Source organism: Genypterus blacodes, unplaced genomic scaffold (assembly GCF_046128005.1).
Source record: "Genypterus blacodes isolate CSIRO-AG114 ecotype Tasmania unplaced genomic scaffold, CSIRO-AGI_Gbla_v1 ptg000007l_1, whole genome shotgun sequence".
Classification (NCBI taxonomy): Eukaryota; Metazoa; Chordata; class Actinopteri; order Ophidiiformes; family Ophidiidae; genus Genypterus; species Genypterus blacodes.
Window position 1 is genome coordinate 4,964,831 of NW_027466821.1, and position 14,390 is coordinate 4,979,220.

General features: G+C 41.6%; 2 protein-coding genes across 2 annotated transcripts in view; one reads left to right on the forward strand and one right to left on the reverse strand.

Moving 5' to 3' along the window:
• Nucleotides 1-1,728: 1,728 nt before the first annotated feature.
• Nucleotides 1,729-14,390, forward strand: part of ccdc146 (coiled-coil domain containing 146) — a 37,150-nt gene continuing 24,488 nt past the window's right edge. Inside the window, exon 1 of the mRNA XM_076153160.1 lies at nucleotides 1,729-1,917. Coding sequence (XP_076009275.1) covers nucleotides 1,729-1,917 — 189 coding nt within the window. The remainder of the gene's footprint in view (nucleotides 1,918-14,390) is intronic.
• On the reverse strand, nucleotides 3,076-11,787 carry fgl2a (fibrinogen-like 2a). The gene is made up of 5 exons (XM_076153129.1): nucleotides 10,917-11,787; nucleotides 9,929-10,133; nucleotides 5,250-5,469; nucleotides 4,535-4,705; nucleotides 3,076-4,379 (listed from the first exon to the last, which is right to left on the reverse strand). Exons 1-5 carry the CDS (start codon nucleotides 11,517-11,519, stop codon nucleotides 4,064-4,066), a joined length of 1,515 nt encoding a protein of 504 aa, XP_076009244.1. The 5' UTR covers nucleotides 11,520-11,787; the 3' UTR covers nucleotides 3,076-4,063.

The window sequence follows — 14,390 nt, forward strand, 5'->3', positions numbered from 1 at the left end:
TCTCTCTAGTCTACGCAGTATGCATGACCTAAATGCTCATACCTTTACCGCAAGTTACACCATATGCGTATAACTTAAGGCAAGAAATAAGCAACGCTAGAAAATATATTTTGAATAAAAGGGTTGAGAGCATGGGAGCCTGTAAATTCAAGGTAAATTTAGGAACATTCCAAGGAGGGAAACACATCCTTAAACTTTCTCCCACAATTTATCATCCACACCGACTCAAGACTGGGGGGCAACAAATCCCTTCACATTCATGCCTGTATAATATATTGCACATATATACATTGCTGAGATAACACATCCTTGCAGCTGTTCAAGGGAGTGAGAAATTGGCATTACCATCTCCCTGCATGCTGGTATTACAAATGGTGAGAATGAAACTGAAAGGAGTATTACTTCATCCTCATCGCCATCATCAACATATTTATCTACCTTGGATTCAGGTCAGCTAAATCCAATTTCACTTTATTGCTTTTATTGCTCACAAATTCAGTGTATTCAGCCAGCTGGACTTTGATGCCTCACTGTGTGGCCAATACACAACACAGTGAGGTGACGATTTTCCGCCATCTACTGGACAAAGGATGCAAGTATGATATTGGTTGTTTAGGTTTTAGATTTAGTTGCCTCCCAAATGTGTTCAAATAAACTTAAAACGCATGGATATCTTGTATACTATTGAGTAGTATCTGGAAGAAGTAAAAACATCTGCTAAACTACATAATCTAAGCGAAAATAACAATTTTTTTCTGACAAACGAGGGCGCCAGTTGTTGTCACTATGGCAACCACCACGCGCAATTCAACTCAGCCGAGCCTGCTGTGATTTTGGTTATGCTAGCCAGCATTAACTACAACACCTAAACTACAAATAAGTTACTTTACAAACAGTTCGAAACGTCTGATTATGTTGTTATATGAGACAATTACATGAAGACTTAAAGGACGTGTGAAGAGTATGGAGGACGTTGGAAAGTAAAGTACTTTTTGTTTGTTTAGAGGGTTAGCGTTAGCTAGTTTTGCCGAATCATTACGACTGTGTTTCAATTTTGCCAATTTTGCAACAAACAGGGGGCATTTTATCAACTTACTTTAATATAAGACAGCAAACACCGCTAATACTAGCTAATAATTCAATAAACTTTACGATAGCTATCCACAATGTCCTCAATATTTTGATATGGTATGTGTTACAATTACAGGAGCAGGAAGAATATGACTGATACGATTTGAAATCCTTTTTGTTCAGTTTATTACTACAAAACCAAAATACAACTTCTTCATTTTGGCTCTTGAATGTGTCACCACCCTTCTCACGGTGAAAATTTTTACTTGTCTTAGCAGTAAACACACTGTTGAAACTATTAATGTTGATTTAAGTTAAACGATTAGTGTTGCCAGTAATCCATACTAATGCTGATATCATTCTACTACATGGAATGCAGCCACTTTCTATGCTGTTTGTTACTTTCCTATTTGACAATGTGTGAAACCATCCGACATGGAAACTCGTAAAATGCAAACAGTTACAATTGTTACAAATACTTAATTGTGTTTGTACATCTCTGATTATGGTGATGCATTCAGGTTACTCTAGTCATCAAATATAAACATTACTTATATGACTATATCTGTAATTGATACATTATATTGCAGTGAATACTTTGTGTGTTATCAAACTGTGCATTTTGTTTCTCTAAATTTGCGTGTGTCACGCAGCAGTATGAGACAGTCTGAGGAGCAGCAGGGCAGTGGCCCCCCCAGCCAAGGAGACGCAAAGGTGGAGGAGCAACAGGAGATGGAGGAGGATATACCTCTAGTTGCCATGGCACCTGATGCTTCACTCCCAGAAGAGCAGCCCCCTGTCAGCATAGATGTCTCTGCTAATCCAGTTTTCCAGTGCCTGGATGAGGTAAGATTAATAGGTTTCAAGTGTTTGGTTGCCAAACAAAATAGTAATATTTGTAAGAGAGAAGGCTTTGGATTAGTGTTTCAGATGTTTCATCAAACCAGACACAATCCTTAGAAACAAAGATAGAAAAGTAGCACGGACAAAACACTCATCAGGAAAGGTAATTCTGGAGAAATTCTTGAGTAATCTGAAAAATGTGCCACTTGAAAACGACATCCTCAACATTGGCAGCGGCAGTGCCATTATTCAGTCTATTAAACATTGTGGATCCACTCAGATGATTATAATGACAATTCAGGGAGCCAGCAGTCCTGTGTAAAGTGAACAATGACAACTGTATATACCAGCTGTTTTATTTATTATTTTCCAAACAAATTGATAATAAACTACAGTTTTCAACCAACAGTTGAATATCTGAAGTGCTGCTGATTCAGTAGGTCAATATAAATGCCTGACAAACTTCACAAACAATTCATCTGACAACTTGCGGTTTTTGAGTGCAAGTGAACACTGGGGATTTGAATTCATAATTAAGGGTGAACATATGCTTATATTTTTTATCAGTTTCATATGGTAAACAGGCATCAAGGCCATAGGTTTATATTGTGGTATTTCAGTCTGGGCTATATATTCTGCTTATATAAAGACATTGTTTTCATTCTTCACCTCAAACGTTGTTCCTGCTGCTTTTTGCATCTCATTAACCCACAGATCAGACTGCAAGTGGAGGTAGTATCTGTGGATAATGATAGTACACATATGCTCCACATGGTCAGGTGCTTATGATAAACAAAGATGTGTTAAAGAGTGGGTGTTGTCAAAGAACAGCAGGTAGGAATATTATGGCATTTGCAGTAAATGAGTCAAACACAGCAATGCACACAACCATATTGTTGGAATTATTCTTTTATTGATATAAAACGATTTCTTCTGCATGACAAATGATGCTGAATGATAGAAAAGCTCAACATTGCACTGACACAAGCAAAGCTCTAAATGTACATATGTAATGAATAGACTCAATAATGCACAATCTTTATCATCTCTCAAATACATCAAATATCAACAATCAATAAACATGTACGAGTCCATGTATTAGTTATATAAAAGCTATCATACCTCACAAAATAAAATAAATACTGTACATTTCCGTAAAGATAAAACATTGCCTTCCCATCTTTCCCATTCACAGCGTGTATAGAATGGATTAAATGATGCTATACAATTTTCTAACATTAGGCAGCAGTATTGTACAAGTGGTGAGTCAGGGATCCTGTTTTTGTACGTGAGAAAAATGGAGTGCAATGTCAAGAGTGGAACAGTGGTTCTGTGTGCCTGAAGGTAACGCTGGAAAAATATCAAGAAGTGTTTTCACTCTTTACATTAACACAGGACGTTTCACACTGTAGAATCAAACCATGATGAAACATTAACAAGATATTCCAGTGTGATTAAATAAACAAACGTTTCCCTGTGCACTACTGTCCAACGTGTGCAGTGTATAACTGCCTTGGGGACTCTTTCATTAAAACATTTTGACTGATCCCAGCATGAAGTTTCTCAAAATGGATTTCAGACCCTCTTTAAACAGTATCAGCAGCTCTCATATACCTCACTTGAGTGGCTGCTGTTAATTATGAAACCTTTTAGAGCGGAGAAAATGATAGCTCATTAGATTTTAGTGCTACTGTGTGCTATGCAGTCTCTCGGCTGGGTTTATAGCAGAAGGCAGCGGGACAGAAAGTGGAGAAATGTCAGAGAAACGGTGAAAAATCTCTCATTGTAACCTTCCATGTAATATTATGGCCCTTGACAGAGTTTGGCCTTTACATTGCATGTGTGTATTTTTTATTCTTCTGTCATTATTCATAGTCCATTTTCCTTTATTGTCATCATTTTTGTCCAACATTTTGAAGGCCCGACTTATTTCAGTACTTATGACTCTTTCTCATATTATTTGTCTTTTATTACTGCGTTCAAACTGTCTTTTGGGTTTAGTGAGCAGTGAGTACATGTGTGTGTGAGTGTGTGCACATGCATGATTACGCAAAAGTGTACGTGTATCCCTCCATCTCTCTCATTGTTTGTCTGTTGTTTTTCCATCTATCTGCCCGTCGATGTTGACTCATATATTTGACCAGCCCTCTTAAGGAGAGTAGTTCTTGGGCCTTATCATCATTTTGACCGTTTTGAACGCCTGCCTGTAGTTGGTTGGGTAGAACTCTGTTGTCATGTTGTGCCATGTACCCCAGAAGATCCCGTTCCTGACTCCCTTGTACCTCTTGTGGTAGTACTTCCCATTGAGGTTGGCAGACATGCAGGCATCGAACCACCAGCCGGAGCTGTAGTAAGCACCGCAGTTTCCAGATGGGTACATGTCGTTATCGCGGTCAGGTGTGGAGAAGAACTTCTGGTCATGGTTGAAGTGTTTGTTGAAGCTGATGGCATTCCCGGCAGTCCCGCTGCAAAGACATTCATCACACATAAAACATTAATACAGTTTGTCAGATGTAGTCGTCAAACTCCATCTGGGTTTGCAGCATCTAAGGCAGTTTCTCCCTCATAAATATATAGACAATATACAGTATATGTGCCAATACATAATCTGATGTTGTACCTGTATCCACTGACAGATAGCCGGTAGCGCAGGTATTCGTTGGCCACATAGAACTGGTCAAACTTTGCATACTCCCTCACACCCTCAAAGTCCTCCAGCTCAATACGCAGGACCATGTCTTTGCCCTTGGTCAGCAGATGGATATGGTCATTGCCCAGCCAGAACTCACCTCTGCAAGACAGGGGGTTGCAAAGAATAGACGAAGAGAGAGTAGAGAGAAATTCATCAGAGGATATAAAAAAAGGCTTGTATACTTGTTCACTTGATTAGAATCTGGATACGGTTACTGAGTGAGAGAGAAAGGAGGGAGAATAAATTGTTTTTTGAGTGGGATGTGATACTACTTCTGTAGTCTTGTTGTCTTGGTTATCAAGTGGGTTATTTTGCAGGGTGTTTTTCATAGGAAAACTACAAATAATTGAAATTAGAAACCCTCTACAGTAGAAGTGTGCTATAGTGTAGATGGAATTCATATTGTTTACCTTCTTGGTGGACATATTTGAATTCCACCTCTATCTACCTGCTTTTGGCATGGCAAGGAAGGCAGTTTATCCTTTCCTTTTAAATAAATAAATAATAGGAAATAAGACTCGAAGTTGCTTCCCTGACAGCTATGGGTAGCATATATGCAAACTTCTCTGCAGCAGCCTCGAATTTCCAGTGACAAGCAGCCCAAAGACATTTTTGAAACGTACCCAACAGTCTGAATTCATACCTGAGGTTCCCGAATCCTTTCTTATACTCTGCCCAGGTGCGGTTGAAGCTGACAGACCCGTCCAGTCGTTTTTGTATGACAGTCCATCCACCTCCAAAAGATTCCATGTCACAGAAGACCTCAAACGTGCCATTACGGGGATCGGGGGTCACGCGATACACACCATTCTTCCTCTCCTGGAGCACATTGTAGTCTGAACAGTCCCTGGGAGCTAAGATGTCTGGAGAGAGCAAGGGAGTGAAAAGAGGAGCAAAGATAGTTTAAAGAATATGCTGCTGAATGAGTTTTTTCAAATATCTTTTACACTGCTCTTTTTGTGCAGTTATTTTTTCTCTCCACCAACATTTTATAATCCAAATACCCCCTGGGGCGAGGAAGACAAGAAGGAAAAAGAGGAGAGAAGAATATTACATAAATTGGTCTCAACTCAAGCTTTTTCCACGGTGAAAGTTCCTGTTGAGATATTAATTCTAATACAGCACTGTGGGCTACAGCACTATCAAACCAAATAGCCAACAAATCAAATACAAAGTAATAATCCACTCAGAACCAAATTGAAGAAAATTAACAAAATACCCCATTTTAGATAAGGCGTTTACAGAACGGAAGATAGAAGGAAGTGAAAGATGGAGAGCATGAAGGAACTAAAAAGCTGAGTGAAAAGATATAGACTTGAGTTAGAGGAGGGACATGAAAGTCTGTAACCTTGACCCCCATCTCGCACCACAGGCCATCGTATGTAGCTGCGCTCCTTTTTGAGATCCTTTCCCCATCTCTTTTCATACCTGCCCACTTATTTCTCTCTCGCGAGTGTCCCCTGTGTCGCACTGCAGCCTGCTGTTTGGCAGTACTGCTGTGTATTGACCAGACCTAGTCCAGAGGCCCCTGTCACGTAGCATTTGGCAAATGTCAAAATGTGGGAAAGTGTAAAACTGGATTATATAGGCGTACCCCCTCCGTGCAAGTCTAGCACCTTCCGCCTAAATCGTCCTGACGTTGGGTGGACAGCATGTGGAGCTCCTCTTGCTTTGTTTGACACTCTCAAATTCTGGTACAGTTTAGTCAGATCTGATTAGGTGTTCAGTAGATAGAGCACGGGTAGGGCACCCATAGGAGGGTCAGACTTCTCCTTTTCCTAGTCCAGGCATTTGGAGAGGCGGCGTAGACCAAATGTGGGGTGGAGGGGTGCAATTTAAACATGGTACTACCTCGTACCATTACAGCGAGTTTAGCCTGTGAGTTCCCTCCCTTGTAATTAATTGAGGGAATTCAGTCATAGCAGTGAATGTGAATTGGCTGCTTTGATTGTTGCAATGTGCTCATTCAGTTTTTCTTTTAATAGAATGCTTAGCATAAAGGGCAAAATGCCTGCAGATGTGCCATTACACCATATGGGAAACATTCTAAAAGCTGAGGCTGCACTTGATATTTGTCTTTGTCACGTTAATGACCTCGTCTGCACATAACTTCTGTAAACTTTCAATGTCTCTGTCATGGCAACTCTTCAAAAGTGCTCTCTCCATTTGCATGCTTATCATCCCTTTTGCTGTTTGTCCCCATCTGTCTGACTGGGCAGCACTCTCTATCAGTGTCTCTAGACATACAAGAGCCATCTAAACTCACTTGCATGGGCGCTGTGCCTGACCTAAATAACTGTGATATCAGTTTCTTAGTGATGCTCGACTGACTGCCTGGCAGCGTGCCAGCCGATGGACCGACTGGTGAGGCGGCTATTCAGTCCAACTAATTAGTAATTACATCGCTTCTCTACATGTCCGGATGATTCGCCGTCTTAAAAGCTGATGAGGTCAACGACAGACTTGCTGCATGATTTGGTGGATATTGTCTTGGCTGACTGACTTCCTGAATAGCACCACGCCTGCTTTGACTGGCAGCACACAGATGATGATTGGCAGAAAAGGAAGACAACTCTATTTTATCAGGACGACTGCCAGTGCTCATCTCACACTAGCACACGGAATGGGAGGAAATGCATATCCAAACAACATGACATACCCACGATATGTTAACCATCAAAACAGCCTCCTAGTGTTACTTTTGATGGAAATAAAGTTTAATCAGAGAGCACACCCTTCCTTCAGGAAATAGTCCAATTGCAGAAGTTCCTGATAAAGCAGCACAGCAGATAAAGGTGCACATTCTCTTTGTTTGTAATTGAGTGAATCTAGCGAGCTGAACAATAACATGAATTGCACCTCATTCACCTCAAGGCCCTAATACGTTTTGTGGAAGTGAAGATAAGTGCTTGCCACAGGGAAGAGAATTAGTAAAGGGGATGAAATGAATGTTCGCAGCAGTGCAAGCTGGGTGGAACAAAAGCATCTCCACCAAAGTCTACTATTAGTCCTTCGTGCAGATTGAATTGTAAATGTACGTTCTGAAAGTGTCCATTCATTGTATGTGTGTATTCAGTTGGATAAAACGTTAGATTAAAAAAAGAACTTAATGGGTTTTAACTTGGGTCTCTACACCATCAAAGTTGTTGTTAATGTGTGGCTGCCAGTGATCTAACCAAGGCCAACAGCTGTGTTGTGTGTCTGCTGTGCTTTCTTGTTTGATAAATTGCGCCTGTGATTGTCTTCTTCTGTGTTCTGGCCCGCTTCTTTATGTGAATATGCCTCGATTTGAGATTGCATCGCACTGCCAGCTTCAAAACTTTCATTTAACATTTATTTAACTGTAGTTTGGCACCAGAAAAGTTTATTCAGCGATCAGTGGTAGAATTTGATGCAGAACTGCCACTCCAAGCACTTCTGACATTGTTACAGACAACTGGAAAATGCTCTTCAAAGGAATATCCAATGTAGGAATATATTCATTTAGCTTTAGTTAAGACAAGTTTATATGAACACAGGAATACAATGGGAAAGGTACGATGTGAACGTTTGTGAAGCGGTTGCTTGGACATATATTTCAATGAAACACTAAAATATCCAAAATTGTGCCAAATTTTCCATTTGTACCTCTTCTGGAATAATAAGCACCATTTAGGTTCACCATCAATTAGAAAATAGTTTATGCCAGCGTAGTGAGAGTGCAGAGGTGTTATTTGATTTTCATCTGTTTCCACTTTGACGGATCAGACTCTTATTTGTCTATTTCTATTGGACCCAGCTCACACACACCATCAGGCACAGCTTCCCTAACTTGCAGCAGAATGATATCCCAGTTTTACAGCTTAACATGATAGATTGATGTACAAAGACAAGTGTTACTGACCCTGTGTACCTGCCGTGACTAATGTTAGGAAAGCCGCCTACATTACATCTTGTGTTGTTGGCAAGGGATAATGAGAGTTAGTTGTTTTCTGCTGGAATGAGCACTCAAGAGCATGACCTCCTGAGGAAGAGGGATAGGCAGAGAGAGAGAGGCTGGGAGAGAGAGAGAGAGAGAGAGAGAAAGAGAGGCAGGGTACTGGAAAATGAAGGGAAAGAGATAGGGAGTGCAGGTGGAGAGGAGAAGAAGAAAGAAAGAGAGAGGAAGAGGGAGTGAAAAGTAGACAGATGCAGGTTTAATGGTAGAGTAAAGGAAAAAGCTGGGATCCCCGTCACACCACCGTCGCAGCTAATCTCCTTAGAAATAAACCTCAAGCTCACATCTGTTTTCTTCATCAAAGCAGCAATATTGTGTCACTTTCCCATTGTTTTTGCAATTTATAAGGATATTATTCCGTTTCAGCCGGAGAAGTGGGCAGCATTTGAAATGAAGCCACACTCACAAATAAGCGCTAGTGGAAAGCAGGATGTTTGTTATGCAGAGCTAGTTTGCATTCTCTGACTGATATGTTTTTGTATAGTCTCAGTCAGAAGATTCCACTCTCCATAACTCCAAAAGTCTCTGGAGTTCCTCTCGATAGAATTGGGCCCGACAGTTGAAACTGTTGGCTTAAAGCTTCTTTGTAACAAAAAAAAAAAGAGTTCACTCCCTCTGCAGTAGTATACACACCAAGGTTCTCTCTCTCTCTCTCTCTCTCTTTCTCTCTATTCTCTCGTCTCTCTCTCCTCTCCCTTTCTCCCTCTCTCCTTTTTGAGTTTCTCCAAATGGAGAGAGGTTGAATGTCAGGACACTTGATTAGTTATATAAGAGGACATTTGCAGTTGCAATTTGACCCCAGTTGTCACATTACTTCACTCATGTACAGTATGACCTCAACCTCAAGCGATTTTGCCTTTGTAAAGACTTTGTCGTAGCGAGACTGAGGCGCAGACATAACTACAACTATATTACCAGTACTGATCAATACTGATCTCATTCGGCTCGAATACTTGAGTCCCCTCTCTTTTTACAGGTGAACTTGATAAGATTTTAATCTACCCAAAATGCTGATTATATTGCTTATGGAAGGTCAATGTCACAGCAGACTGCTGTGTGTTGGCCACACTGTACTTCATCAGGTGAAGGTGACCACCCACAGTTGTTTGTAGTGATTACAACTTGCCACATCCACTTAGGCATGATTGGATGCACCGTGTGCCAGGAAATTCTCCTCACAACAACCCAAACAAACAGATGCCTTTCCTTTATGCAGGGCACCACTGTATCTGGGCAGGCTTTTAGGCAATCCAATAGCCGAGAAGAGGGGAGAGAGCTTTAACCCGTACAGATTAGAAAATGTATGGAAAATGCTACAAATGTAAGATAAATAAAAAGAGCCTTACACTGAGACGCGCTCTGCATTCCACACTGGGTGGTACAGGTGGAGCTGAGCTTGTCCACCACTCCAGTGATGTTCTCCACCTTGCTGTCCACTATGGCTTGCACGTTGTCTATGTTGAGCAGGTTCATCCCTTCCATACGACCCTGCATAGCCGAGATCTGGATCCTGGCATTCCGCAGGCTGGCTGACATCCTATTCAGCTTCACCTGGAAAGGGCCAGAACAGGGTGGGAAATTATGTTTGTGCACTGAATACAAAGCAGGTTGATTACTGAATACTCCATACTCCATCATTGTTTTGCCAGCCAATTTGAATTTTAGAATAGAAAAGTCTAGGTGATGCTTGGCTGCCTGCCAAAGTGGCTGTGAGAGTCGACAAGCCTACCAGAGAGAGCGAAAATTTACCACCGCTTGGCAGGTGTCTAATGCTGATTCCCCACCCTGTTTACAGTACCAGGAATTTTCCCCTGTGGATTGGTGCCAGGTAGGACTTTACAGGTCTTTGAGCATCTGTTCAGTTTACATTCCAGGGGGTACATTTCCCCGGGCATTTTCAGGTGACTTTGGGCTAGAATGTTCATAAAGCATTTCATAATACATTACAAACCTTTTTAGGCTGGGGTGTGATAAACTGCATCTTAGAGGAACTACAACATCATTTGAAGGGAAATACTGAAACTGGTGCAATGCCACGAGTGCTCTCTATGTACAGACTCACATTCTGTTTATATGGTAACTGTTCTGTTTTTCTATTTTTCCCATTTTGGCAGCAAGGAAATATTCCCTACAATGTAATGTGTTTGAGAGAATATTGGTCATTTATGAAATGACGAAATATAAAAATATCTAAAAATCACAAAATTCTAAGATATCTAAGTAAAAGGTAAGAATGGTGAGGTAAAATCCCATCCCAAACATCCAATTTACAGTTAAGATATAATGGGAAAGTAAATGCACTTCTTTTAAATGACACTGGGTTGTGGCTCTTACCTGCATCTCCTGCATAGAGCTCTGCTTTGGCATAATTTTCCCTTGTCCCACTCCAGCACCATCCACTGCAGCTCCAGGGACCGTTCCATCTCCTCTTTCCTCTCGGCTGAGCCCACCATTCAGCCCCTGTCCTGTCGAGTCTATATCCACCACTTCACCACTGTCCTTTTGGACTTGGACCTGAGTCTGTCCCTGGTCAGCTTGCTGATGTCCAAATGCTCCACTGCCCCGTCCTGCACGGCACTCCTGGCATCCGCTTTTCAGTTTGTTGACGACCTCCTTCAGGTTCTGCAGCTCCTTCATTGTCTTCTCCAGTAGCTTAAACTGCTTGGGCAGTTGGATGGTGAGGGGAGGCAGGGTAAGCTGGTAGGGGCATTCGTCCACCTCCTCTGTCCCGGCTCCAGAGCTCACACACTGGCCTGAAGGTCTCAGTTTCATAGGACAGGAGGCTGGGGTACCAGACTCAGATCCCAAAGTGTTGGGTCCTTGAGCATCCCATCTCTGGTGTTGGTTAGCTGTGAAGTCCACTGCCTGGCTGGTTTGAAGTACTAAGGTTGCTGTAAGCAGGAGACTGGCACAAAGGAAGAGCACAGTTGTTCTCATTTTTATGTATAAGAGAGAAGTGTGTCTAAACTCAAAGAGTGATCGCAACTACCTCTGATCTGAATTCAAAGTATGTGAATGCAAATAGTAGTAGGTGTGTGTGTGTGAGTCTGTGCCGACAGCTGCAGAATGTCTGTAAATATATGTGTGTATGTGAATATGTGTCCAGTAAGCTATTGGTTGAAGAGTGTGTGTATGAGCGCAGCCTGCAGGAGAGAGGGAGTGCAGGAGAACTGCCGCTGCCTCAGATAGCTGTGTCATTAATATAAGGACTGAGAGAGGGAGGGAGGAAGTGAGAGACAGAGTAAGAGATGGGCGAGAGAAGAGAGAGAGAGAGGGAGGGAGGGTGCTGAGTTTGAGAGAATGGGAGGGGCAACACTATTGCGTAATGCAAAACACCATATCAGCAGCGTTGTGAAAAAGTAGATATAGAGACAGGGATTGGAGTAGGCAGGGAGAGGGGGAGGAAAGGGGGTTGTTATGACTTATTTTGAGTCATGTCATTTCCCGGAAGAGAGGAATGACTCCATTCACACAGAAGTAATGAAGTAGTTCCTGTGAATGTCACAGGAACTACTTCATTACTTCTGTTATTTTGGGCTCCTTACAAAACTTAAAGGTTTTAATCCGCTGACCCAGCTCACATTCCAAAGTGTTACTGACAACAATGGATTAGCTCCACCAGTCTATTCAAGTCCAAATTAGTCACAGGTGAGCGCAGTTAGTGCGAAAGCGATGGTTAGGCAGCGGCAACATACGGGAAGGGATTTAGCTCAAATTGTTCAAATCCATCATTAAGCATAAGAATCATAGGGAACGTCCAAATTACACCCGCCCCCCTATACACACACACACACTTCTTTTTGTGTATGTTGTGCTTAAGTGGTGGTGTGGTTACTCTTGGTGGCTCATTTTGTGACACTCATACTCTCCTAGACACATTATTCATTAACTAAGCAATTTCTTAATGCATGTAATATTAATTATTAAGCCATATGAATGGTTTGTTTGCGCTGCAGAGTAAACAGTCCTTGCTTTGAATCCCAACCAATGTCAAAAAAGTTACAGTCTGGATGTCAGCCAACAGTCTTGGTATAAACTCAACTGGGGTCAGTACATTAACTTGGCACAGTTTATTTGTGTGTCCAAGACAAATCCTTTGTGTGTCTCAGCGTGCCAACAGTGTAGTGTGTTGAACACATTCATGTCAAGATTAATCTTCCGTGGAAGTAGTTGATGATGTACTTTCTCCGGCACATGTCACATGCCTCTTCATTGTGTCACATTGTAGGGAAGTGATACCGTTTCTGATAAATGATTCCAGAAGTGGCTCTTATCCCCGAAAAAGGAAGAAAAGTACTGCACAATACCTTAGAAAGTGATTGAGCCTGGCTGTAGGCTTAACCCAATTTCACACAGGACCTGGAAGTGGAAATACGAAAAACGGGGTTATTCTCCCTCGGCCACACAGTAGAATGCAGTGCTGTGCCTCATAGCCGTGGTCATTATTTCTTGTCCCTTAGGGTTCAGAGTATTATAGCCCACTTTCTGTTTGTAACACAGTCAACATACAGAACACAACCTGCAGCGCTACACAGTCACATCACTGGAAGCCTTTGGTTCTATTCCATGGTGCAATTAAAAATGTTTTCCTGCCGAGGTTGTGCGTGTGTGTGTTTAGATGTGTGCGCTGTGGGGTATTTGTAGTAGATAGGTAGGCAGACCGATTTGTTTTCCGTGTTGTGTAAATATGCGTTAACATCTTTGAGCGATTGTCTCTATCTCACATCAGATGATAAGTCCTGGCACCAGAATTAGAGAGATTTCTGAAAGTGCTTCAAGCTGCTTGTCTCCAGGATACAGCCAGCATGTTTGTCACATTGCGGGTTTGTGTTCCTGACAATAGAACACAAGCTTGTGTGGATGTGTCATCTACTTAAGTTACTTAGCCTCAAGTTAAACTTCTGTTGGTGGAATAAAAGCATTTCTGCTGATCTTGTCAGTCAGGACCAGATGACTGAGTTAACATCAAGATGTAACTGGGAGAGACATTTGAAAATCTTTGAACACAATCCTGAAATACTTATTATATATAAAATACATGCAGAATATATATACAGTATATATATATTTATATTCCGCTGATAGGATGTGACCTTGGTTGAGCTCGTACTGAGGCACAAAAACAAAAAATCTGAATAGATTATATTAATCAGAGCCCTAATCATTCACGACATCAATTTCTCCGTCCTTTCAGTCCTTGAAACGTGACTGTGTACCCACGAGCGCCTTTGACAACAGCCAGAAAAATAATATAATAAAATAAATCTAAAAATATGATCAGCTATTCCAAATGTTTGCCAACGTTATATTTTTGCTGCAGAAGAAGTCACATCCTTCTGCATGTGCTTCTGTAAACAGAGTGTGTGTGTGTGTGTGCAAGGGCAATGTGTGTGTTTTTGTGTGTGAGTGTGTGTGTGGGTGTGTGTGTGTGTTCAATGCCATTAGATTACCTGCTACACAGTATGACCTGAGATATCCTCAGTACTGCAGCTCTTTGATAGCGACAAGGCTATCCCTCATTACTCCCCACTGTACCAACCTGGTTCTGAAGATAAGAGGGGAACAGCACCTGTCCTCTGTTCTATCACTGTTACGCACACGCACATACACACACACACACACACACACACACACACACATACACATACAACAACCTCACGACAGAGAGAAATTTAACAGCGACTCTTACTTTGCCCTGCCCAAAAATAAGATGCTGTTGACCTGATATCTGTTTTATTTTGTCATTGCCAGAGTTTACTGTTTCCCTGAAGCGTTTATCACTCAGGTTGAACATTAAATGAATCTATA

Excerpts from the sequence above, each read along its gene's own strand:
- fgl2a (XM_076153129.1), bottom strand. The coding sequence starts at position 11,519 with ATGAGAACAACTGTGCTCTTCCTTTGTGCCAGTCTCCTGCTTACAGCA. Across the intron at positions 10,134-10,916 it reads GCTCTATGCAGGAGATGCAG|GTGAAGCTGAATAGGATGTC; the intron begins GTAAGAGCCACA and ends GGCCCTTTCCAG. Across the intron at positions 4,380-4,534 it reads CTATCTGTCAGTGGATACAG|CGGGACTGCCGGGAATGCCA; the intron begins GTACAACATCAG and ends ATGTCTTTGCAG.